General features: G+C 43.7%; 1 protein-coding gene across 2 annotated transcripts in view; it reads right to left on the bottom strand.

Annotated features, from left to right (window-relative positions):
• Positions 1–24,509, bottom strand: part of EFCAB2 (EF-hand calcium binding domain 2) — a 44,391-nt gene extending 19,882 nt beyond the window's left edge. Inside the window, exon 1 of one of the 2 annotated variants that reach the window (XM_068147679.1) lies at positions 24,431–24,509. Coding sequence is in view for 1 of the 2 variants with exons in the window: in XM_068147670.1 (XP_068003771.1) it covers positions 23,938–23,965 (28 nt within the window). In the remaining variant the exon portion in view is untranslated. Of the gene's footprint in view, positions 1–23,937; positions 24,043–24,430 lie in introns of those variants that run through there. The other variant, XM_068147670.1, reaches the window with a different exon arrangement.
• Between the last annotated feature and the right edge of the window lie 2,216 nt (positions 24,510–26,725).

Raw genomic sequence — 26,725 nt, 5'->3', positions numbered from 1 at the left:
ATATTGCCTTACTCACGGTGCGTCTCAGATATGTGATCACATAGCTGCCCAGGTAACGATCCCTGCTTAGAGTGGGCACAAGTCCTTGTGAACCACAACCCTGAGCCCTTGCTGGATGCCGTGATGCCAGGAGAAGGAACAAGGCAAAGCTGAGCCCAAGCTTGTCTTGAGATGGTGTCAAGGGTTAAGGCTGAGATGGCCACTAAATGAATGAAATACTCTCTCTACTAACCCCTTTCCCTTCCCAGAAAAGGAAGAGAAAGAGACTAAGAGAGAGTTAGAAAAAGAAGTGGGGGGGGAAGCTTTAAGAAATGGTAACAATAAAATATAATGAGAAGAAAATAATGAAATCTATACAAAACCAATATTGAAATCCCCTGATGATGACCACTACCACTGATACTGCAGGGCAGGCACTGGGAAGTCCCAGACTGGACTCTGAGGGAGACAGGAACTAGAGTCAGGACTGGATTTAGGAACACATGGATTGCAATTGAAGGCAAAGTATGGATATAGTCTCTCTTAACTGGCCATAGAAGAAGATAAAGGCCTGAGCCTTGTTATCCCTAAGCTTTATATTGAGCATGATGTACAAGGAATGGAATACCTTGTGGTCAGGTTCGGATCACCTGTCCTGTCTGCTCCTCCCTGTATGTGCAACCTTTTTACTTACCTATGACCCTTTCACTTATAGCATTCCAACACAGCATACAGGATTTAGCAGAGACCTTGGTTTCTATAGGAGAAAGTTTAAGCAAAATCCTTTCTGTAAACCAGTCCTTAGGAGTAACTACAAACACCAAGTGCTATCTCTACTAGAAGCAGGCATTGTCCAAAAAATACGCTGTTAACTTGGGCAAGTAGTCACTTTATAAGAGACTGAAGTGAAAAGTAAGATCACTTAATGGAGAACTGGTTCTATTCTAGCTCAAACCAGGACAGATGGGGCTGAGTCCCCTGATCCAGTTTCCTTCATCCAAGGAAATTGTCTCATGTCCATTAAACCATAATGTTTAAAAAGTTGAGAAGCAGGAATAAGAGATGGCTAAGATACCTGCACAGTGACTATGTTTCATGGTAAATAATTTATTGTAACAGTTTGGAAAGGAAGATGATCTCAGGGAAGGGGAAGGAGACTCAAGCTGCACCAGGGCAGGTTTAGGCTGGATGTTAGGAAGAAGTTCTTCATAGAAAGAGTGATTGGCCATTGGAATGGGCTGCCCAGGGAGCTGGAGGAGTCACCATCACTGTAGGTGTTTAGGAAGAGACTGGATGGGGTGCTTGGTGCCATGGTTTAGTTGATTAGATAGTGGTGGATGATAGGTTGGACTCATTGATCTCAAAGGCCTTTTCCAACCTAGTTAATTCTATTCTATTCTATTCTATTCTATTCTATTCTATTCTATTCTATTCTATTCTATTCTATTCTACTCTACTCTATTCTATTCTATTCTATTCTATTCTATTCTTTCTAATTTGCTGTATTTGTTTTTACATATCAGTCTCAAAGAATGACGTGCCCTGGTTTGAGTTAGAAGAGAATAAATTCTGTTTGGTAATTTTGCTTTTCAGGTCTCTTCTAACTGCACTTTCTGACATTAATGGTATGTTGTCACAGACACTGCTTCTGGTAGCGATAACACTCAATGTGTATAGTTAGCATCAAGGACTAGTTTCCAGGCCAAGGTCACTGCTAAATCTTGGGTACTGCACTGGGGGTGCATGCCAGTACATCCAAAGCCACTCACCCTCTCCAAAGGTGGGATAGGGGGACGTGGAGAAGCTGGGATAGAGGGAGCCAGGGGAAGACACCTCCCCCTCCCAGAGCTGTGGGTCAGTAAGAACTCACATAGGCCCTTCACCCAAGCCACATGCCCTGCCAGGGCACAGTAAGACAGACCCCAAGCTGGAACATGTCTGGGCAAAGAACAGATGTTTATCTGTTCTTTTGTCTGTTGGGGTTTTGGACGTGCTCTCTTGTGACAATCTGACAAAATTAGGTTTGCTTTATGAAAATGGGTGAGCTGTAGAGTGAGAGAGCTCCTTCTCTTGGGTCTTTGTCCCACACACACACATGGACTAAGCAGCAGTAGAGGTTCAGGAAGATTTTCCAATAAAATGGGACGATAACAGAAATTCCTACAATCAGTAAACAGCTATGTGAGTACTTGATACATTCGTAAGCTCTCCAGGAAGTCTGCTCCTTTTGTTAGTGGGCTAATAGTCATAGTATCATAGTATCAGTCAGGGTTGGAAGGGACCACAAGGATCATCTAGTTCCAACCCCCCTGCCATGGGCAGGGACACCCCACACTAGATCAGGCTGGACAGAGCCTCAGCCAGCCTGCTCTTAAACACCTCCAGGGATGGGGCCTCAACCACCTCCCTGGACAACCCATTCCAGGGCTTCACCACTCTCATGGTGAAGAACTTGCTCCTCACATCCAGCCTGAATCTCCCCACCTCCAGCTTCATTCCATTCCCCCTAGTCCTGTCACTACCTGAGATCCTGAGAAGTCCCTCCCCAGCTTTCTTGTAGGCCCCCTTCAGATACTGGAAGGCCACAATTAGGTCACCTCCAGAGTATTACTGCTTTTGGATCTATCTTTTCCAAGTACCATTCTCAAACTATTTGTAATCATTCCTCTTGTGAAGATATACCCTCAACCAAACTACTGAACCTTTATGACCTTTGTATCACATTACATGGGAAGCAGAAACAATTTAATAAATAATTAATATATTATTAATTTCTTGCCTTATTCCCCTGTATTTGTAACAGGGTTCAGAGTAAAAGGCCGCACCTGCAGAGAGAAGCGGACAGTTCAGGTGACATTAAACTGACCAACAAGGTATTCCATTCCATTCCATTCCATTCCATTCCATTCCATTCCATTCCATTCCATTCCATATATGTCATATTTAGTATAAAGTTGAGGGATCAAGAGGGTCAAGCTCATTTTTTTGAAGGCTGGCATCGAAGCAGGACTCTGTCCATTCTGCCTTTAATTCTAACCCATGTGCTCCTGAACCTAGTTACAGAATCCAGTTATCACAGTATCACAGCATCACCAAGGTTGGAAGAGACCTCAAAGATCATCAAGTCCAACCTATCAACACAGACCTCATAATTAGACCATGGCTACAAGTGCCACATCCAATCTCCTCTTGAACACCTCCAGGGATGGTGACTCCACCACCTCCCTGGGCAGCCCATTCCAATGACTAATGACTCTCTCGATGAAGAACTTTCTCCTCACCTTGAGCCTAAACTTCCCCTGGTGCAGTTTGAGACTGTGTCCTCTTGTTCTGGTACTGGTTGCTCGAGAGAAGAGACCAACTCCCTCCTAGCTACAACCACCCTTCAGGTAGTTGTAGAGTCTCCCCTGAGCCTCCCCTTCTCCAAGCTAAACAACCCCAGCCTCCTCAGCCTCTCCTCATAGGGCTTGTGCTCAAGGCCTCTCACCAGCCTCATTGCCCTTCTCTGGACACGTTCAAGTGTCTCAATGTCCTTCTTAAACTGAAGGGCCCAGAACTGGACACAAAATTCCTGAATCTGGTTTCCATCTGCTACTGAGTTCAGTCTGGGACTTCTGCCACAGCATCAGTGGTGATGATGACATAATTGCCATCAGAGGGGCTGGGTTCAGTAATGATTTTGTATAGATTGCATTTTATTGTTAGTAATTCTTTTTCAATTAATATATTTCTCTCCCTTATTCCTTTTCTATTCCCCCTTTGCGAAGGAAGAGGGGTTAATAAAGAACTTGTTTAATGGCCAGACCAGCCCTCATCCTTGACTTGGAGAAAGAAGAACCACAAATTGTCACAGCTATATCTCATCTAAAGCCAGAAATCACATTCTTGGGAGAAAGGAAGTGCCAGGAAATAAATTCTAAAGATAAAAATGTAAAGACAGTAAACAGCTCCCTGGCAAGGAAACCAGGGTAAATAAAGAGTAAAGAGGTTAAACTGTTTATTAAGGTTGTAGTTTGACTCAAAAAAAAAACCAGAATATACATAGTAAAGTGATATGAAGTTGACTTTTAGATTCCTGGGGCTAAATACAGCCCCTAACTCCAGCTAGCAAACCAAGTCTCTGAAGGCAGCATTTTGTGAGATAGCCCCACGGGTATCCACAGAGACGCCACAGGGAAAATTTAAGTGACAGACAGAACATAGCTGTCTCTTCTGTATTCTCAACATAATGATAAAAATATACTTTTCCTCTACCAGAACAGATTTATTTCCTTCTGTAAGCTCATCTGGCACTTAAAGTTTTGTTGAGCAGCTCTGACCAGCACTAAATCACTGGACATTGTTTCCACTGATATAATGAATCCATATCCAATTTCTTACAATCCCACTATTTTGGGAATCCCTGCCACTGGAATATACAACCATTTTTGTTATTTGTTCTCTTGCCCTCATGATAGAAATGTCCGTTTTCTGGCAAAGGATATTAGAAATGAACCTAGCTAAAAGATATATTGGCTTTATGATTGCCCTATTTTAATCTTGACCCATAATCATATTTTCTCCCCTTGTTCTGCTGCATAGAGTGGCTCAATGGGTGCCTGAAAGCTGCCCAAGGTCACCCCAGCACAGGCTGCAAGCACTTCAGTACAGTAGTGGATTGACCCAGTGTGGCAGGTATGACTGGACCCCCCACAAGCACAGGGTCGTGACAGGCACAAAGCAGGGGACCAAGGCTTGCTAGAAGTTAATAGGGATCAGCTTGATACCCTCTGACCTTAGTTAGTGCCCCTAGGTCTAGAAATCAACTCTCTGACTAATTAAGCAATTGACCACAGCACAACAACTGGCAAGGGTATAAAGGGAATCCTGCTGTGGAGAGAATTGAGTTCTCTCCACACAGAAGCAGCCTGACAGTCAGATCTTCTCCCCTTAAAATGGAACCCAAGAAGTCCTCACCACCCCACTTAGTGAGTATACCCATGGGGAGATGTTCCTTTTCTGAGCAACTGTGTGCACATTTTGGTTCATCTCTCCAAACAGTTTATTTAGTTGTGCAACAGTATTTTCCCAACTGATGTCCAAATCTTTAATTTTATTGTGTCAGAAGGAGAGCAGATTAATTGCATCCAATCCACAGCTTTCAGGCGGCTGCTGCTGTTTTGTGGGTGCCTCTGCAACACCCAGGTACAGAAGGGATGTATATCCTGGCACAGGTACCTGATGCTTTCTGTCTGTGTTTGGTACTGAACTGTCTCAGAGGATGCCTAAAGAAATGGGGTGTAGGAATATATCCTATATTTCTCTGACTTCATTCCCCTGATGGAAGCATGGGCAGGTACATAGACTGGAGACTGAAACTCACTGAGGAAGAAGAGCCCTGTTCAGTCTCCAGATACAGGCCAAGCTGTGTTTTTTCATAGCATGACAATAATCTCTGCTCTTTATGTGCCTAAGTAGTACAAACCACACTTAATTCATGTCCAAAAAGCATAGTCAAGCCTAAATAGTCCTGGTTTCTTCTAGATGAAGACCTAAAGACTCACTCTCAAACTATTAAATTTGATGGGAGTTTTTCAGTGACTACAAAGAGTCCTGGATACAGTCTCCAGGGCAGAATGTTGGAATTCAGTTCTTGAGATCAAACACTTCAATTGTACACTATGTCCTGCAACAGAGAAATGCTGAAGGAGTATTTATAGCTGTATCTTCTTGGCTTGATGAGTGAGCCTTCTGTAGAAACAAAAACCAAAGGAAGGCAAGTAAACATTTCTGGTACTGAATCTAGGTAGCCATCCAGCATTTTCATGCTTTGCCTTCCACGAAAATAGCATACATCAGTCTTAGGTGTTCCAAGAGGCCTGCCAAAGAAAGATCCTGAAATGAAATTAACTTAGTGATTTAATCTAGACACCACATAATCTATATATCTTCCAGGAACTGAGAGGAAGTTGTGATTAGGGGTCATATTCATTGACAAATATGCAATGTACTGTAGTCCTCTCAAAGACTCTGTGGAAGATAAGTGATTAATAAGCTATTGCCTAAATCTCTTGTCATCCCCAAGCCAAAGATGTTCAACATAGTTGTGGTGGGTTGAAAATTACACACACACACGATTAAATTTGCCAGACCAGCTCTGCTGGAAGAAAATGAAAGCTCTATTTACAAGCAAAACTACAATCTACAATGAAATTCAACAAATATGTACAAAATATACAGTATTTACAATATTTACAGGTATTTACAATTAATAAATAGCACAAGGACCAGAGGAGCTGCAATAGATTCTTCCTTCCCTGCCTCCTCTCCTACCTCCTTGTACACAGAAGGGATAAGAGAAAGAAGCAGAGAGACCTTAAAATTTAGCCAAAACAATGCAGCCAAGGTCAAGCAGAAGTGAGTTAGTAGCTCTCCCAGAGTAAAGAAGTGAGAGAAGAGAGAGAGATTGTTTTGGTACAACTAGTTTAAGTCCCTTATCTCTCCAAGGGGATTGTTTAGAACTATCATTATTTTCATTTTTTCACTCATTAGTGATTTATTTACATTTTACCACTTTCTGTTCAAGATCTGTGAAAAAAAAATTAAAGGCATAGCCTAAAACTACCACAATAGTTAAAGATGGCAAAGCTTGTTATCTGAAGAATTCTATGATCTGAAGTCTCTAAAATTTTCTTCAGGAGGGAGAAAAAGGTGGATTCCAGCTCTAGGACAAGAGTTCAAAGTTATCCCTTCCAGAAGGGTAACAAGAGATCACACATGCAGTTAACTTGACAGATGTTATGATAGAATAGAATAGAATAAACTGGGTTGGAAGAGACCTTTGAGATCATCATGTCCAACCTATCATCCAGCACTATCTAATCAACTAAACCATGGCACCAAGCACCCCATCAAGTCTCTTCTTAAACACCTCCAGTGATGGCAACAATGTAATGAAATCTTCCTACACAAGGATACTCCACTCCACCGATAGATCAATGAAAGCTTCACGTTGCTCTGTGGAGTAATTTTTTAGCAGTTTTCAGGACAGAAATACCTATGCTCTGATTGAACAAAAGATTTCATTCACTGATTCTCCTAACTAGAAAAGCAATAATATAATAATAATAATAATATTATATAATAATAAATATAATAAATATATTTATATTTATATAAATAATAATATTATATAATAAATATAATAATATAATAATATCAGGGATAAAAGTATCTCATAAAGGCTTAAATAAATATTGAAGCGCATCATGTCAAAAATAAAATACTTCAATACCTGCAACTACTTATTCCTACAAATGCATCCTGAAGGGATAATATACTATTTCCAATGTTATGCTGCTAAAATTTTTTAGATGTCTTAAAATTCATTCCTCAGACACATTAACTGAAAAGTACTTTAATTATCAGTTTCCTCTCCTGTACTATCCTTTGCTACTTTCACAGTTTGCTTAGCACAAGCTAGATAGAGCTCTCGACACTGCCAGTTAAGCAATACTGGCAGGAATCTGGGAGTCCCAAATTAATTCTGCTGGTTCTTTCAGACTGAATTGTTCCTCTTCAGATTGTCCAGATTGCTCCCTGGCACTCTGAGGCCCGTTTGAAGCCAGACCTTAAGCAGCATACCCACCTTAGCTGTGACATTTCCTCTTCAAAGACCACAGATTTGTAGGGAATAGAAGCAATTAAATAAATGTTGCTCTGTCAGACTCTTGAGTAATGAGCATTTTAAAAAGTGATTTCTAGCTGATATAATTCACTAGATTCTAGCATTTGTTTGACTGTATGAGACTGCTTTCTTTTATTCCTTAGGGCTAGTTGCTCTGACAGTTCAAAAAGCCAACTCTTCCTTTCACTGAACAGAAATTATGTGCAGAATAAAAGAAGTATGAGAAGAACAGGTAAGCCAGCGTTAAATAACAACCTAAAATGCTGGGGAGAAGAATCTGTCTGCTGCTCACAGGAAAAGATTTAGTGCCAGTACAGCCTGATGATTTACAATACACTGAAACCATTTGTGCTATGTAAAGAGCAAAATTAAAGGTTGCTTTGTAGGAGCACCACTTGATTTGATTTTATTATTTATTGTTACTGCTCAACACGCATGAAACATTAATCTTTATAAACATCAATCTAAGTATATTTTAATAGCCCATTTTGTATTTAAACTCCTATACATATGTGGACACCTCATTAATTGCTCCATCCTCTCTTCATAATACTATGTTATGGTTAAGGGCAGGTGTGAGGAAACCACTGAGATCTTTGGTGACAGGAACCCCTTCTTACACAGAGCCATGTGAGTTTGAAAGGACAAGGGATACAACTAGGTATCCTCAACTCCGTGACAGTTTTAGACTAATTTACATGCTGCTGTTTCAGGGTGGTGTTCTGGTTTCATTTAAAAGCGGGAATCAGATGCAAAGACTGCCATGAAGAAAAAGAAACACCTTTAAGAAGGCAAAGGACACAAGAGGAGCCATGATTGTGCAGGCAGTCACATGAGAAAATGTGAGTCTTAAACCCTCTCTTCCTACTTGTGGATAAAAGCTATGGTATTTAACTGCTCCAACACTCTTCCATAGGTTCCTTATGACCATCCTTTGCAAATCCTAGCTCTTCCCACCCCAGTATCAGTATACCAATATGTAATCATCAGTTGCCAGTAACTATCTGAGCTACCAGTTGCCAGAAACTTTACCTGATGAAACAAGATATCCTGAATATTATTCCAGCCTTTGATTGTTCAGTATATGGCATTTTAAATGTCATGGCATTCTAAACTACCACAGATTCAGATGTCTTCATGCATATGGAAACCAAAAATAACAAAACTAATGGGAAAATTAACAAACTAATTCAGCTGTTGAGAAACAAAACATAGAAACTATTGCTGCCTTGATATGCAGTCAAACTTTTAGCTGCTCATAAAATTCTTAATCTAACTGACATTGTAACACAGAACAAAATATGCCCTGGAGGATGCCACACCAAGCTGGAAAAGAATCTATAAATAGTCAATGTCTTTCATCACCTAGTATATCCAAAGATGTTTAAATCCCTAGCTTACACTGCCTCCAAAACACAGCTCCTGTTAACGTGGCATCGGTTTGCAAGGGAATACCCACAACTCACATGGTTCTTAGCCAGTTGTCTCTCCCCAGGTGTGCTGGAATCATGATCAGCCTTGTCTACTGCCCTCCCTCTGGATCAAACATCCATCTCATTGATGGAGAAAATCTCTCTCTCCCTCTCATACACATCCTTCTAGGTTATCAAGCCCATTTTAATGCCGGCGATTCTAGCGGCCCTTGCAAGATGCCATCATTGTGACTGGTCTGTGCTGGGCAGAGAGCCCCCACACCCATCCACAGAGATTCCTCTGTATCCTCAGTACTTGATAACTCATCTGCCCTCAGTCACAATGATGTAACAGCTTGAACAGCTGTTCTTTTAAACCTGACTCCCACACTCTTACCATGATCCTGTTTGCTTGTTCTGTCCAGTGTTCTTGCACTGTATTTCCTAAAGCCAGGGAATGCAGATGGTAAAGTATATCAACATGAGGCCCCACTGGAACTGCACCACTGCCTGGGCATGATGCAGATAATGCATTTGGCTATGAGAATGGAGAATCACAGAATCACCAAATCACCAAGGTTGGAAGAGACCTCAAAGATCATTAAGTCCAACCTGTCACCACAGACCTCATGACTAAACCAGGGCAAATTATGAGAGATATCCTTGCTACCTAGGTAGCTGTCTACAACCACCTGAAGGGAGGCTGTAGCCAGGTGGGGGTTGGTCTCTTCTCCCAGGCAACCTGCGACAGAACAAGAGGACACAGTCTTAAGCTGCACCGGGGGAGGTTTAGGCTGGATGTTAGGAAGAAGTTCTTCACAGAAAGAGTTAATGGTCAGCGGAATGGGATGCCCAGGGAGGTAGTAGAGCCACCATCACTGGAGGTGTTTAGGAAGAGACTGGATGGGGTGCTTGTTGCCATGGTTTAGTTGATTAGATGGTGTTGGATGACAGGTTGGACTCAATGATCTCAAAGGTCTCTTCCAACCTGGTTAATTCTATTCCATTCTATTCTATTCTATTCTATTCTATTCTATTCTATTCTATTCTATTCTATTCCTCAGTATTTCAGAAAATCATTAAGGTTGGAAAAGACCTCCAAGTCTTTTTCAGCAAGTTCATCAACACCACCAAGTTCAAACATTAACCTGACGTGCCATATCTACTAAATATGTATACTACAGCCCTTGCTCACTTGAGAACTACCTCTGTGAATCCCTTAACAGATGCTTGCTATAATACAAAATTGTCCACATCTTGGAGGGGACCAATAAACCACTAGTTTCTACATCACTGCATATACTACAACCCTGCCAACCTACCTGAGCCCAGGCTTCTGCAACAGAGGCATTGATTTCTCTGGTTCCATATAGTTCTTTCTAGAGGTACCCAGAATGGAGGATGCAATTGGTTTGTCAAAGAAATAAAAGGCTTAAGGACTTTCTGTATATAAAATACAACCCAACCTTACTCTAAAGTTACTGAAACTATGAATACCCAAGCAAAACCTGCAGTTGATGAGAAGAGTGACAGGGAATGTTAAATGTTACAAGTGTCTGAGAGGGACTGGGTTACAGCAGGAATCCCACTAGTGTCATACAGTGCTTCTTACAGTCTGTAAACCTCTACTAAGTGCTATTCAGGGCCAGAAATGTGTCAGGTTTGCTTGTGAGGAAGGCATCTGGAAGACGGACTGTGTGTTTGGTGTTGCTGCAAAAAAAATAAGCAGCAGCACATGCTGAGGATGTGGTAAGAGATATGTCTGTGCCTTTCCTATTTCCTGGCTGAGCTTCTCATGCAAAAATGCAGGCAGCCAAAGGTAGCTGACACCACTGCTCACCTCCATTCCCTCCAGGATAACACACATTTGCTCTCCTGAACCTCCTTTCCCAGCTTTGTGCATTTGTCATTACAATCTTTTCAACTCATCATGTGCCACTTGTGACTAGTCTCTCCCCCTGCCTACATGCAGGAAAATCCTTCCTTCCCAATACCTGAAGGATGTCTTGAGCAGCTTGTTGGTGAGGGCAAGCTCAGTCTATACAATCCTGGGACATACTGTGGAAGAATCATATGGTTTGATAGGGAAAACTTCATTTTCTTGTAGGCAATTAGTCTGAGTGATACAACACAGGTACCTGTCAGTGACAGCATTTCCTGGATCTAGGAAAAGTTCAACAAAACATGCCCTGATGTTTGTACTGATCACAGCCTGTGTAGATATGCTGTATTTAGTTACATATCTGTATATATACTGAAGCACCAGTTTTCACAAGCATGAGCAGAGAAGCCTGCATTTCTGGGAAATGGCCAAGTACCACCTAGACACACAGACACAGTGCAATTTTTATCAAACCTGAAGTACTCTCTAAAGTTTGATGAGTGATCAGGTTCTCAAGGTTTTTTTCTTTTGTGTTTTTTTGGTTGGAGGGTTGGTTTGGGTTTTAATGAGATGGTATGGAAAGAGTCTGAGGTATGGAAGGAGGTATGGAAGGAGCCTGACCAACCTGGTTGCCTTCTATGAGCAGGTGACAAAATTAATAGATGAGGGGCAAGCAACTGATGTCATTTACCTGGACCTGAGCAAAGCCTTCAACACTGTCCCGCACCACATCCTGGTCTCCAAACTGGTGACACATGGGTTTGATGGGTGGACCACTAGATGGATAAGGAACTGGCTTGATGGCCGCACCCAAAGAGTGGCTGTCAATGGCTCCATGTCCCAGTGGAGGCCAGTGACAAGCGGAGTCCCTCAGGGATCAGTCCTGGGACCTGTCTTCTTCAACATCTTTGTGGGGGACATGGACAGTGGCATTGAGTGCACCCTCAGCAAGTTTGCTGATGACACCAAGCTGTGTGGTGCAGCAGACACGCTGGAGGGAAGGGAGGCCATCCAGAGGGACCTTGACAGGCTGGAGAGGTGGGCACAAGCCAACCTCATGAAGTTCAATAAGAGCAAGTGCAGGGTCCTGCATCTGGGTCGAGGCAATCCCAGGCACAAATCCAGGCTGGGCAGTGACTGGCTGGAAAGTAGCCCTGAGGAGAGAGACTTGGGGGTGCTGGTGGACAAAAAGCTCAACATGAGCTCTCAATGTGCACTTGCAGCCCGCAAAGCCAATCAGATCCTGGGCTGCATCAGGAGAAGTGTGGCCAGCAGGTCGAGGGAGGTGATCCTCCCCCTCTACTCAGCCCTGGTGAGACCCCACCTGGAGTACTGCATCCAGTTCTGGAGCCCCTATTACAAGAGGGATGTGGAGGTGCTGGAACGTGTCCAGAGAAGGGCCACAAGGATGATCAGAGGGCTGGAGCACCTCTCCTGTGAGGACAGACTGAAGGAGTTGGGGCTGTTCAGTCTGCAGAAGAGAAGGCTCCCAGGTGACCTAATTGTGGCCTTCCAGTATCTGAAGGGGGCCTACAGGAAGGCTGGGGAAGGACTTCTCAGGATCTCAGGTAGTGACAGGACTAGGGGGAATGGAATGAAGCTGGAGGTGGGGAGATTCAGGCTGGATGTGAGGAGGAGGTTCTTCACCATGAGAGTGGTGAAACCCTGGAATGTGTTGTCCAGGGAGGTGGTCGAGGCCCCGTCCCTGGGGGTGTTTAAGAGCAGGCTGGCTGAGGCTCTGTCCAGCCTGATCTAGTGTGGGGTGTCCCTGCCCATGGCAGGGGGGTTGGAACTAGATGATCCTTGTGGTCCCTTCCAACCCTGAATGAAACTATGAAACTATGAAACTATGAGTCGTTCCTACTTTCACTGCACAGAATGAATTTGTGATTTGATCTGTGTCTGCCAAAGAGGGGAAATGGAGGTGCAGTGGCTAGCTAGTTGGTACAACCATGCATCTGGGATGTAGCAAGCATCATGTTCTAGGTCAAATCAATTAAGATGGCACAGATGCTGGCAAGGATTCCTGGGCTGCCATAAGCTCAGGCAGTAACCCATAGCAGTATCTAGCTGACAACAGGCTACCCCAGGCCTTGGAAATGGAAGTATGAAGGCTGGGGTCAGGACTTAGCTACAGAACTAGATTCTCCTGATGATGAAATGTTCTGGACCCAGCAGCGTGCCCACAAAAAAAAAAAGGTCAGAAATCTACCAGCTGGCCTAATTCAGGTGCAAGATGGATTCCTACATACACAGCAGCATGAGACAGTTTTCTGCTCTCTGACCAGTGAGGATGATACTGTGCAAGAGGATTACTACCTGTAAGTAGCAGAGAAGTGCACAAGCAAATACTTGGCACACAGCCCTCCCCCAGCTCCAATTTACTGTTGTTCTGCCACTTCTCTATGGACTCTAAGGAAAAAAAAATCTTAACTTTGAGGGTGGCAGAGCACTGGAACAAGCTGCTGATAGAGGCTGTGGAGTATCTATCTCTGGAGGCACTCAAAGCCTGCCTGCACATGTTCCTGTGTGATTTACTCTAGATGATCCTGCTCTATCAGGGAGGTTGGACTAGATGATCTTCAGAGGTCACTTCCAACCCCTATGACTTTGTGCCTCTCTGATTCTGTGCATGACTGGGTGTGGCTCCAAATAGGCACAGCTCTTAGCTCCTCCTGCCACCTCCCACTGTCCCCATTTGTTGGCAGTTAGTGCCCAGTGACAAGCACCTTGTCAAGTGAGTTCACAGCTATCTTGCACCTTTCCCTGTAGCTACAGCTTACAGATCTTTATCAATGTCTCTCTGAGCTCTGAAACAGTCAATAGTGAGGTTAATGCACTGACCTGACCTTCTTAAGCACCTTACTCCTTATATCCTAACCCAATGCTATCCCTGTGTTAAATAGTGCAGGCTCATCTTGTGAACAGTAACATACAGCTTATTGCCTATATGCTCTCTGAAAAATATGCAGTACTGGGAAACAGAAGAAATGCACGTGGGGTATGCCCTGTGTATGCCCAAACCTCAGATAAAAAGTAAGGATAATCTCATAGAGCTTAGAATTTTCACTTTGAGGGTCACAGAGTGCTGGAACAGGCTCCCCAGAGAGGTTGTGGAGTCTCCTTCTCTGGAGACTTTCAAGACTTATCTGGATGCATTCCCGTGTGACCTGTGCTAAATTCTACAGTCCTGCTCTGGCAGGGGGGTTGGACTAGATGATCTCCAGAGGTCCCTTCCAACCCCTAACATCAGCTAGCACTGAGCAGTATCACTCACCTGAACCATTTGACAAGTCCAGTTCTGACAGCAAAGCTTTCCTCATGCTAGTTGGTGTCTGCACATAAGCTGCAAAATACTTGCCATTGCATGCAGCTGTCACTGAGGGCAGCAAAACAACGCGTTTTGTCACACTAACTTGGGAGAATGATGGGGGAAATTCTTTGCTCTCCACATAAAGACTTTCTCTTCTGAGCAGATGTTGCAAGCCCTCTTTCAGGGGCCACTTGTGACAAACGATAAGGCATGAACCCCGCTGCTGCTCCACCACAGAATTCCAGAATTGCAGAGAGTGAAGAATCTCAGAAGTCCTCTCAGAAGTCCTTTATTACAGCATTGCAGGATCTCAGCTGCTACAAGCAGAGGTTGTGGAGATATGCCTCCAGTTACCCAAGGAAAGCAAGGAAGTCCCATCTATGCACAGATCTGGATTGCCTCATGTACAGTTGTGTCTCAGAGATAATACACAATTCATAATTTACACTTCTCTTGAGGAAAGTCATGATGTTATACTTCCTACAGTAAACTGAAATGCCAGTGCCTGATGTTTGTTAGCCTGCAAAAAAAATAATTGTGACATTCTTTTAAAGTCAATACTTTACCAGATGCCACAAGTACCAGCTGCATTCAGTCTCCCTTTTCAAAAGACAGAGATAAGCTCAGCATAAACCTCCATTAGGGATGTCTTGCACATCCCTGAAATTCCAACCCTGGCAGTCCTACCAGTCAGCACTCCTGTTGCACCTCTGAGCTAACAAAACCTGTAATCTCCATTGTTGCAAATTTTTTCTGTATCTTCCATCTCAACCACACCTGAGATATGGAGTTATGTCTAGCCCATACTTCTATTTTCTTTCCTCGCCAACCAGCAAACTGCCCCAGAAAGGACATGAAGCTCTTGAAGGTCTCTTCCAACCTGGTCTGGTCTATTCTATTCTATTCTATTCTATTCTATTCTATTCTATTCTATTCTATTCTATTCTCTCCCAGTGGCACTGAGAGTCTTGCCAAACCTCCAGATACACCTCCAGCTGTAAAGGAAGAGATGAGACACTAGCAGAACACAACCCATGCTGCTATGCTGTATGGTCACAAAAGGCATTGATCTCAATTTTTCCTGGACTCTCCACAGTGCTGGCCCCAGAAGTGGACAGCAGAGCCACAAAGGACAACTCTGATTCCCACAGCCTACAATGCATATGCATCACACCAAGCCCCACAAACAGCAGTAATGAACACGCTGCTGTGTGCCCTACATCAGCAGCTCCTTCCGTCAATGACATAGGATGGCCTCAACAGGGCACTGTATGACCTGTCACCAACATTGTGCATGTACATTTGATCACTTATATGGCAGCACTGTAATAAAATGTGTATTATTTTATATTTAATACTTCCTGGTGGTGGTATCTTCAGACACTGCTGTAACTTATTTACAAAGTATATTTAGAGGTTCTGGTATTCAGTTGTGAGTGCTACATTTCACATATGAAGACAGTTAAATGATTTAAGCACAGATCTCAGAATTTCCAATGCAGCAATTCAAATTGGAAATAAAGGTTCTGTGATCTGTTGTTTCCCACAAGAGGATTCTGTAGCAGATTAGCCAGGTACTCATGACTTGCTCCTCTGTCTGATACCCTCCCAGATGCCGTGACTACAATTTGAGCAATTCTTGGCTCAGAGAGGGCTAGGAGCCTCTCTCCTCCCATGCCCAGTTCACAGTCTGGAGCTTTCCCTTGGCTCAGAGAGGGCTAGGGGACCGACCTCTCCTGTGTGCTCCACTTCTGGGATTCAGTTCTCTTGGAGGTTTTCCCCCTTCCGCCTTGGTCCAGGTGCAAGGCCCAGGTGTCGTTGGCCTGCTAGGGCACTAGGGCAGACTCTTCAGCTGCTACTCCAGCAGCATTTGGCTCTTATTGCTTGCTTGGTGAGAACAAGTCAAATTGCTTACCTTCTTGACTGGTTTGAATATTGTCCCAAGACAATTAATGCCCTTTGGTAACAGAGAAACCTGATGACTGAACCTATAGGATGGGGCATATCCAAATATGGCCAGGGACACACACAGTTCACAGGTGTGCCTCCAAGGTTAATTACATGTGCTGCACATTTGCCTGGACCATCTGGACCCCAGGAAGTGTCCAGGTTTGCACACTCACAGGTGCTTAACCCATTGTCTGGGTTAGAGCATATTTTGGGGTTTGACCCTTCAGGACAAGCACAAGTGTCTCATAAATGGAATTATGACTACTAAACTCTCCCAGCACACTGATTGTTCATGTGGGTGGAAAGCAGGAACCAGAATCAAGGGGGTATTACAGGATCACAGGATATTAGGGGTTGGAAGGGACCTCTGAAGATCATTGAGTCCAACCCCCCTGTCAGAGCAGGACCACAGAATCTAGTGCACATTGCACAGAAATGCATCCAGATGGGTCTTGAAAGTCTCCAGAGAAGGAGACTCTACAACCTCTCCGGGAAGCCTGTTCCAGCACTCTGTGACCCTCACAGTGAAGAAGTTTTTCCTCATGCTGAGGTGGAACCTCCTGTGCTGTAGTTTATATACATTACCCCTTGTCCTATCACAGGGTGCAACTGAGAAAGGCCTGTCTCCTCCTTTTTGACATCCATCCCTCAGATATTTATAAACATTTATTAAATCCCCTCTCAGTCTTCTCTTCTCCAGACTAAAAAGCCCCAGGGCTCTCAGCCTCTGCTCATAAGGCACATGCTCCAGTCCCTTAATCATCCTGGTACCTCTCTCAGGTCCTTCTTCACAGGGCTGTTCTTCAACAGATCACCTCCTAACCTATACTGGTTAGATGCAGGACTCTCTACTTATCCTTGTTGAACCTCATTAGGTTCCTCTCTGCCCAGCTCTCCAGTCTGTCCAGGTCTCACTGAATGGCCACACAACCTGAAGGTATTTCAGCCAAGCCTTCCAGTTTGGTATCATCAGCAAACTTGCTGAGCAGACATTCTGTCCCTTCATCAATGTCATTCATGAAGATGTTGAACAGGATTGTACCCAGCACTGATCCCTGTGGTGTTCTGAGAATAAATGCATTTTAAATGTAAGCCATTTTAAAGTTTAACTACAGCGCTACAGAAGCATTGCTAAAATGGAGCAGTCTGTAAACTTTCTTCATTTGGAAGAACTGTAATTGCCTACAATACAATGGGAGAATGAGAGGTTTTAAGTATGACTTTTAATACATGCTGTTATTATGTAGCATCACAAACCCTTCAATTTGCCTGACAGGGTCTCAAACGAGTTAAAAAAACAGTGTCAAGATTGTTTGCAATTCTATCCACACTACCCTGGCATTGATGGCTTTGACCAAGCAAAGGAAGATGTTACAGTTGGAAGGGACCTCCCAAAGTCATCTAGTCCACCCCCATTGCAGTAAGCAGAGACATCCTCCACTAGATCAGGTTGCCCAGAGCCCTGTCAAGCCTGACCTTGAATATCTCCAGAGATAGGGTCTCAACCACCTCCTTGGGCAACATGTTCCAGTGTTCCATTACCCTCATGGTAAAGAACTTCCTCCTAATGACCAACCTAAATCTACTCTTCTCTAAAACCATTGTCCATTGTCCTATCACTACAGGCCTTTGAAAACAGTCTCTCTCCATCCTTCTTCTAGGTCCCTTTCAGGTATTGGGAGGTTGCTAATAAGTCTCCCCAGTCTTCTCTTCTCTAGTCTGAAATGAAAATGGCAAAGGATTACAGGAGTTTGCTTCAGTTTTTAAGGAGCTGTCTGGAAAGTATCATTTACAGTACTTTCTTTACATATTGTCAATGAATGCAAACCTCCAATTTTCTGTTTGCCTAGAAGTAATATTCTGAATTTGAACAGTATTTCAACTGACAAATTTAAGACATTCATTCACATTTATGATCAATGAGGAATAAGACTTATTTCTATAACCATTTGAGGCAGGCTAAGCTAAAGGAGAAAGATGGTGAACAAGCAAGAGAAGGACACAGGCTGTTCATGGATAAATTTCAGAATTCATGTCTGATTTTCAACCTGACCATCATCAGCAAGGGTCCAAAACTTCCCATGACCTTGCATTAGCAGCCTAAAAATCCTCATTATTTTTAAGGTGGAGCTTGGTAAACTTTCTAAAGTTATGATTGTACACAGCCCCAGGCTGGACTCAAGGAAATCTCTTCCAATCTTACATTCACAGGGCTTTCACATACTACCTGTGCCTACACTGAACAGTGAGGATGTCACACTTCCAAAAAAATGGGAGTCTGTATTTTCTTAAAGATGAAGATTTACAATTAAAGACCATTTATAAAAGAATACCCCAAGGCCATTCAGGTGGTATGAAATCTAAACTCAAAAGCCGTGAGGGGTAGACTTGGGTTTTGAGACTTCCTGCCCCTACTGTGCCAATAGCTTTTACCCCCACACCAGGTACCAGCAAGCTCCACACAAGGAGTTCTCTGCTTCTCTGGCCACCTTCTGCAGGCACCCCTAACCCCATCTCTGTCTCATGCCCTTCCCAATGTTGCTGTTGTACTGGGCATGAGTCAGCTCCTTCTCCATTCAGGATACCTCACAGGATGTGTAAGAGCTATTTTCAGCTTCTGTCTCCTACCCCAACCAGGCTCCCATGGCAAAACCAGCAGCACACAGTCAGACCCCATGCCAAGATTTGGCTAAGGCAGAGCAGTGGTGTGACCAGCACCACTGTCTGCACAGTCACCTCCCATCTGGGGGCTGAAGCTCACAGGCGCCCTGTTGAACACATCCAACAACAGGTTCCTGTTGAACTTCTGTTATCTGAAAGACCATTTTCCCTCCACAGCCTTTAGCCTGCCACATTTTATTGCCAACAGAAACAAAGTGGTAGATGCTTGCACAAAAAAAGGTACTCCTAAACTGGAAAAAAAAAATCCCAACATCTCAGATCACAAAATAATTAGTATGTAGACATGCAAGTTCTTAATAATATGTTAACTACTGTTGGAAAGATAATTTGTGGGAGTTCTCAAGCCCCCTGTCAGTACTGTGTATCTGCTGGATGGCACTGTTTTAAAGATAAAACAGTTTAAAGCCTTTCTGTGCACCAGCCAGTATTTTATTCAGTAAGTCAGCCAGAAGTAGAGCCAAACTGAAAAACTCCTGCCATTTTATGCACCATGGAAACAAGAAGTCTGTCAATCTACAATTACCTATTCTACATCCATTTGAGCTCTAGTTTTACTGCAAGAGTATAAGCAAGAGGATTGGATCTACAGCCCGTGTTTGTCCATGGAAGATGGACACAATTTATTTTTTGTTTCATTCTCAAGTAAGTGCAAATATTAAAACATAACTCTGATGTCAATGTGCATGTTAAACTGCATTACAGTCTAATAAAAGCTATAAACTTCTTTCTTCATGTAATTTCTCAGTGCAGTGTCAACAAGAGGATATTGATAGTGTTCATCTGTAAATTCCTTATTTTTTAAGTGATGTCAGATTTTCTGCTACAGCTAAAATATTGCTTACTTGAGCCCTGTGAAAGCTTCTTATTTTTAACTCATACTAATTTTGTATTTTTTTCCATAAATGAAACACTGCCACTTTTAAAAATAGATAATTTTCTGATGGACTATTTTAGCCTGAAGAGTTATTGCGCATATTTGATCCATAGGTTTTGTACCTTTCAACTGCTGATGTTTATTTGTGAAACCCTCAAAAATACATCTAAACATCCTCAGTAAAGCAAGACCCTTAAATGTACTCACATACTTAAATATCATGTGCATCGTTTTATACCATTCCTGAAAACCATACAGCTTAGATGCTTTTCTCTGTCAGGTTTGAAACTCTCATGTTAATTGTGTGCTGCAAGCAGAACTAATGGTTATGACTGCCTACAGTGCTCATGGCAGCTACTAGGCTCTCTAAACTTGGACACAGCACTTTATTAAAACGCAATGAGCAGTGATAGCACATTCTCTCGTGACAGAGAATCCAGACAGAGCTAGGTGACATGGAGAGGGAAGGTTTAGATCCTACTTCCAGGCATGGGAGGATTTGGCAGGGCAGGTGAAGTAGGGTCAACACTGCTTCTTTGCAAGAAGATAGTATTGAATGGGATATGTAGCTAGTTCTTACCAAATGTGAACGCCAGTAAAACTCCATCAGCATCCCAAGTGACAAACCAGGGCAGTTGAAGAGCATATATATATATATATATATATATGTACGAATTAACACAAGGTTACTGTGTTTACATAATGCACTAAAATCAGGGTGAAAACTCTTTCCTAGCTACACTAACAACTTCCACTTGCCTGTTTCATAAGCTGGGACAGGATGTGCGAGGTCTGATTACATATTGTACCTATAACTCAAACCACCCAGAACAACTACTATCATTTACCAGAGAAAATCATACAATCAGAATTGTTAGGGTTGGAAGGGACCTTGAAGATCATTCAGTTCCAACCCCCCTGCCATGGGCAGGGACACCTCACACTAGATCAGGCTGCTCAGAGCCACATCCAGCCTGGCTTTAAAAACCTCCAGGAATGGGGCTTCTACCACCTCTCTGGGCAACCTGTTCCAGTGTCTCACCAACCTCATAGTGAAAAACTCCTTCCTAACATCCAATCTGAATCTAACCATTTCTATTCTGTTCCATTCCCTCTAGTCCTATCATTACCTGACATCCTAAAAAGTCCCTCACCAGCTTTCTTGTAGGCCCCCTTAAGATACTGAAAGGCCACAATAAGATCTCCCCAGAGCCTTCTCTTCTCCAGACTGAATAGCCCCAACTCTCTCAGTCCGTCTTCACAGGAGAGGTGCTCCTCTTGACCCTTCTCTGGACATGCTCCAGCACATCCAGATCCTTCCTGTAATAGGGGCTCCAGAACTGGACATCATCACTGAATGGTTAATCTCCATCTCAGTAGGCCTTTGCATCAGAATCAGCTATCTTTACAGAGGATATCTGTTATCTCTAACCAGTTACTCAGTTTCATACAGGTGTCAGTGGGTGAAATGGGAGCTCAAACTATTTAATATACTTCTGGTTTTGGATTAAAATCCATTACTTATTAATTGTATTTTAAATATGTGTTAACTAGCAAACAGAATATAGTGTTAGAAAAACTCTAATAGTGATCAATTACATAACATTACCATAATGATATAGGAACACTGAGTGTTCTCTCCTGTGTGTACTTCCATGTGATTTCTTAAATGCCAGCTGGAGAAAAATATGTCTTGTCTTCTGTCTAGTTCTACTTCAGCACTACTGATCTGACATTTTGCTTTCAGGTTCTGGTAACATCAGTATTGAGATCAGAGATAGTAAAACTTAGAAAATCTGACATGTTATGTCAAATTACAAAGAAAGTAACTTGAGAGCAAATGGAAGAACAGACAGACTGAATTAAGTAGCAGGAAAAGGGAAAGAAACAGAATGATGGGAGGGAGAAAATGGCCAAAAACACAGAAAAGCAGTATGAAGCAGTCTAGCATAATCAGAAAAAAATATAAACAATGTTGGAATCACAAATGTAGGGATATAAGTTCTATGAAATGTGTAGCTACAGACAGCAGAGGCATGACCCCATGAACACTTACCCATATGCAATTTAATGTTTTTTTCACAAGAATTGCCTAGATTAGAGGACAATACTCATGTAAGTAACATGAAGCACAAGAGATTGCAGTATTTGGCCTTTCACTGTTTTTCCTTGTAAAGATTGTGTACATTTGTCAAACATCTAAGCAAGCATTTTACCTTTGAAGACGACAAAACTTGAAAACAATAGGCCCTAAGGAAAACCTTAACCATGAAAGTTGGTGGAACAGCAGTTCTACAAAGACCCAAGAGGAATACCCTAAAGACTAATTATTTGACAATACAACCAATGTTTTGTTCTGTTTGAACCATAATAAAGTAAAAGTGGCAGTTTGCATAGATATGGAATGCTTGTCAGAAGGAAGTGTGATCAATTAGTGAATACAGAACTGGGGAATCCTAATTAAATCCTCTAACTGCTGTTTGCAAGAAGTCCAATAGCAGCTCTGAAATAGGTGTGACTTATGAGATTTCTTCTGCAGTTTAATCAGACACTGTTAGCTTACCTCTACTGTTTATATAATAATGTGACACCTTTATAGGGCAATAAGCAACTGGTTTGACTAATAACAGACTATGACTGTCATGAGCAACATAACGTAAGTCAGATGCCTTGTTTGCATGACAGAGGTTATTGTCCTTGTTCTACAGATAGAAAACTAAAGTCCAGTATGTTACTTTCCATGATCCATCAGGAAGTCTAGTAGGGCCAGGAATGTAGTTTATGAGTCAAGGTCACTTAGCACAGCGTAATTTTCTTCTAGAAGACACCATCTGACACTATGGGAAGAGTATTTTACAGGCTATTAAAAAAAACCAAGTGTATGAAAAATATATATATTCTGTATTCACTAATATAGTAATTAAATTTCTTATGAAGTATTCTCACTTTCAAACCACTGAAATGGCATTAAAAAGCTTTAATCAAGCAAAAAACAATTACTTTCCTTCTCCAAAAGTTGCTGCCTGCTGACAAAATGATGCAAAATCCCAACATCATACATATGCATGCTCAAATTATATAGAGCCAAAACTTCCCAATATTACTTCCATCCTGCCAGAACACCAGATTCCCTCTTCTCAGATGGTTCAACAGACTTCTAGGCTGTTACGCCACCATCTCCATCCACTTCTGCCAGCACTGTGCCTCAGCTTCACTTGGAAAACTGAGAAGATGTAAAAATAGGCTTTCACAAGACTGAACAAATATGAAAACCAATATAAAGGAAATAATGCTTTTACAATGTTTCTCACCAAAGCTACATCAGTCTTCTTTCTTAATTTCTGCAAGATATCTACACTGCAAAGTGTATGCCAGAAATACTCCTACCAAAATCAAATTGTTCATTTAGCACCATCCATAGCCACTATGTATACAGGATTTTTCTAAGGACAATATTAGGGTTTTTTTTTTACTAAATAATTGAAAATAATCCATTATTTAGATTATTTCAAATACAGTGCTCAGAATTTGCAAACTATCACAACACACACAAGTTTACTTATGGAAGGGTGGATTTTAGAAGACATAATATTGTGAGTTCTACAGAAAGTACACTTTCCTTTAAATTATACTTGAATATCCTTGCAGGAAGAATTACCTGTTAGCCTGCAAACTACTATTTCTGCCAACACTCCCTAAAGCAGAGCATGCCTGTCTCTAAAAATAAGCCATGGTGCCATCAGCAGCACAGATTATTTTTTCCTGGCAGAGAGTGCCCGATGCATCCATTAATGACTGAAGAGGTGATGACCTACTGGCTCCAGCAGCTGGGGGCATGCCCCATGACAGGGAATGCTGGTAAGAAGCCCCTGGGCCCGAGTTGGGAAGAGGCACAGGCAGTGATGTGGTCACCTTGGATGGCATGGGAGGAGGACTGTATTTATGTGCGTGTCTAAATAGGTATATGTGCCTGTCCGTGTGCCATCCTGCCACCAGCACCGGGAAGGACACATCCCACGGCCGATGCCTCTCCCGCAGCCAGAGCCTGCCTTTCCGCGGCGGGGCGACGCGGGGCGACGCGGGGCTCGCTGGTCCGGCGCCCAGGGTCAGCCCGTCCTCCGCGCCCGCCCTCCCGCACACCGCGCAGGGCGACAAGCCCAGGCCCCGGCTCGGCCTTACCCTGGCCGTTCCCCTCCTTCTCCGCCATTACAGCAGTCCGGCGCCGTCGCCATGGCGACGCGAGCCTCGCTGGGCCCGACTATGCCCTCTGCACCCGCCGCCGCTGCTTCCCGCGCCTGGGCGCGGCGAGGTCGGACGCCGGCTCGCTGACCCGCCGGCTCGGGCCGGGCCGGGCCGGGCTGACAGCAGCGGACACCGTCCATTCGCCCTGGAAGGCCTCTCACTGCCGGTTTTTGCAGCCTGAAGGCATACAAAGCAAGTGGAAGAGGGTGGAAGTAGACTGCTAGAGGTTCTGCATGCCAGCCTCCACTACTACATTGGCCGGGAGCCAGCGTAGCTGCTCCCTCAGAGCATCGATCAAGCCCAAAATTTGGACCCCAGTACAGAGGCCCAGCCAAGTCCCACTCCCCAGTCTCCGGCACCGGGGCCACTCCACTCTGGGATTTAGGGTGTGCTAAAGCCATGGAGAACACGGCTAAGCCCCACATCTGACCTGTGCGGTGGGACCAGTGCTGCACAGCTGCTGCGCACCAATATCCTTGCAGTCAGGCCCTGAATGAGGCCCCTGAAGCTGCCACTCCGCAAAACACTCTGATTCTGTTAAAAATAGTTTTCTCAGCACTTGCAGAGATTTCCATGTATCTGAGTTTAAGAAAGTGAAAGAACATTTTATTCTAAATAGTATTGCGCCAAAGCAGCTAAAATATTCTGTCTTAGCACTATTAAATAAAACTACAGTTTAAATTTAGCTGTGTATTTGAGCAGACACCCTTCCGATGCCTGGTTCTGACTCTAAAACAACTGTGAAAGCAGAGAAAATATAAATATTGATATTCTGGCAAAATGCAATTATATATTCATAGAAAATAAGTATCTAAGAAAGTCCAAGAACTAAAACCTTGTCCTTACCACAACAGGTGCTTGTCTGTCAGATTTTAAAGTTTGGCAAAGTCTGAGTGGATGAATTCTTCACACAGTCATCTTTACCTCTCAAACTGTTATAATGTGCTTAGTATTTAAGAAAGCCTGAAATTACAAAAGCCACAATGAACCCAAATAGGGGTTCTTCACTTTGAAAGAATCACCCATTTTTTATAACATTTTACCATTTCTATTTGCCTTTCAGCCCCTTATTTCTGCATTTTTATTGAATGTGGCTCAGGGTAAAGAAGCTATAATAGATACTCAAGAGAACACATCTTTACTCTGTTGGGAAAACAACTGATTATGCTCTTTAATAAAGCTGATCCCTCTGAAAGGCTGTCTCCAATTAAAGTAACTAAATAATATTTAGTTTCAGTTAGAATTACATGTTTGACTAGAAAAGTAGCACAGATTTGTTTCCTCTCAAATTGGTAACAGAAGCTTTGGTTACAACAGCATGGCAGATGAAGATAGGAGATGCACCAGCTGATGCAGCAGCAGAAGGAAAGGCCCTTTCAGTCTTACAAAAGTCTGATTTCTTACTCCCTCAACCCCTCCACGCATCAGACCTTTGCCTTTCCTGATTGGAGATCTATGGTAATGGATCAATGTCTGAAACTGAAGAGGACTGGAAGCTGGCCAACGTGGTGCCCATCCACAAGAAGGGCCGGTTGGATGAGCCAGGGAACTATAGGTCTGTCAGCCTGACCTCAGTGCCAGGCAAGATCATGGAACAGGTCATCCTGAGTGCAATCACACAGCACTTGCAGGATGGCCAAGGGATCAGGCTCAGCCAACATGGATTTAGGAAGGGCAGGTCCTGCCTGACCAACCTGATCTCCTTCTATGATCAGGTGACCCGCCTGGTGGATGTGGGGAGGCCTGTGGATGTAGTCTACCTGGACCTGAACAAGGCCTTTGACACTGTCCCCCATAGCAAACTCCTGGCCAAGCTGTCAGCCCATGGCTTGGACAGGAGCACACTGCGATGGGTTAGGAACTGGCTGGATGGCCGAGCCCAGAGAGTGGTGGTGAATGGTGCCACATCCAGCTGGCGGCCAGTCACTAGTGGTGTGCCCCAAGGATCAGTGCTGGGCCTTGTCCTCTTTAACATCTTTATTGATGATCTGGATGAGGGCATTGAGTCCATCATCAGTAAATTTGCTGATGACACCAAGCTGGGGGCAGGAGTTGATCTGCTGGAGGGTAGAGAGGCTCTGCAGAGAGACCTCGACAGGCTGGACAGATGGGCAGAGTCCAACGGCATGAGATTTAACACATCCAAGTGCCGGGTTCTGCACATTGGCCACAACAACCCCATGCAGAGCTACAGGCTGGGGTCAGAGTGGCTGGAGAGCGGCCAGGCAGAGAGGGACCTGGGGGTGCTGGTCGATGGTAGGCTGAACATGAGCCTGCAGTGTGCCCAGGCAGCCAAGAGGGCCAATGGCATCCTGGCCTGCATCAGGAACAGTGTGGCCAGCAGGAGCAGGGAGGTCATTCTGCCCCTGTACACTGCACTGCTTAGGCCACACCTCGAGTACTGTGTCCAGTTCTGGGCCCCTCAGTTTAGGAAGGATGTTGACTTGCTGGAGCGTGTCCAGAGAAGGGCAACAAAGTTGGTGAGGGGTTTGGAGCACAAGCCCTATGAGGAGAGGCTGAGGGAGCTGGGGTTGCTTAGCCTGGAGAAGAGGAGACTCAGGGGTGACCTTATTGCTCTCTACAACTACCTGAAGGGGGGTTGTAGACAGGCAGGGGTTGGTCTCTTCTCCCAGGCAACCAGTACTAGAACAAGAGGACACAGTCTCAGGCTGCGCCAGGGGAGGTTTAGGCAGGAGGTTAGGAGGAAGTTCTATACAGAGAGAGT

This window comes from Melanerpes formicivorus, unplaced genomic scaffold (assembly GCF_026170545.1).
Source record: "Melanerpes formicivorus ecotype bairdi unplaced genomic scaffold, bMelFor1.0.p_v2 SCAF_2, whole genome shotgun sequence".
Classification (NCBI taxonomy): Eukaryota; Metazoa; Chordata; class Aves; order Piciformes; family Picidae; genus Melanerpes; species Melanerpes formicivorus.
The sequence above is the reverse complement of the archived record's forward strand: the minus strand, read 5'-3'. Positions and strand labels throughout refer to the sequence as shown.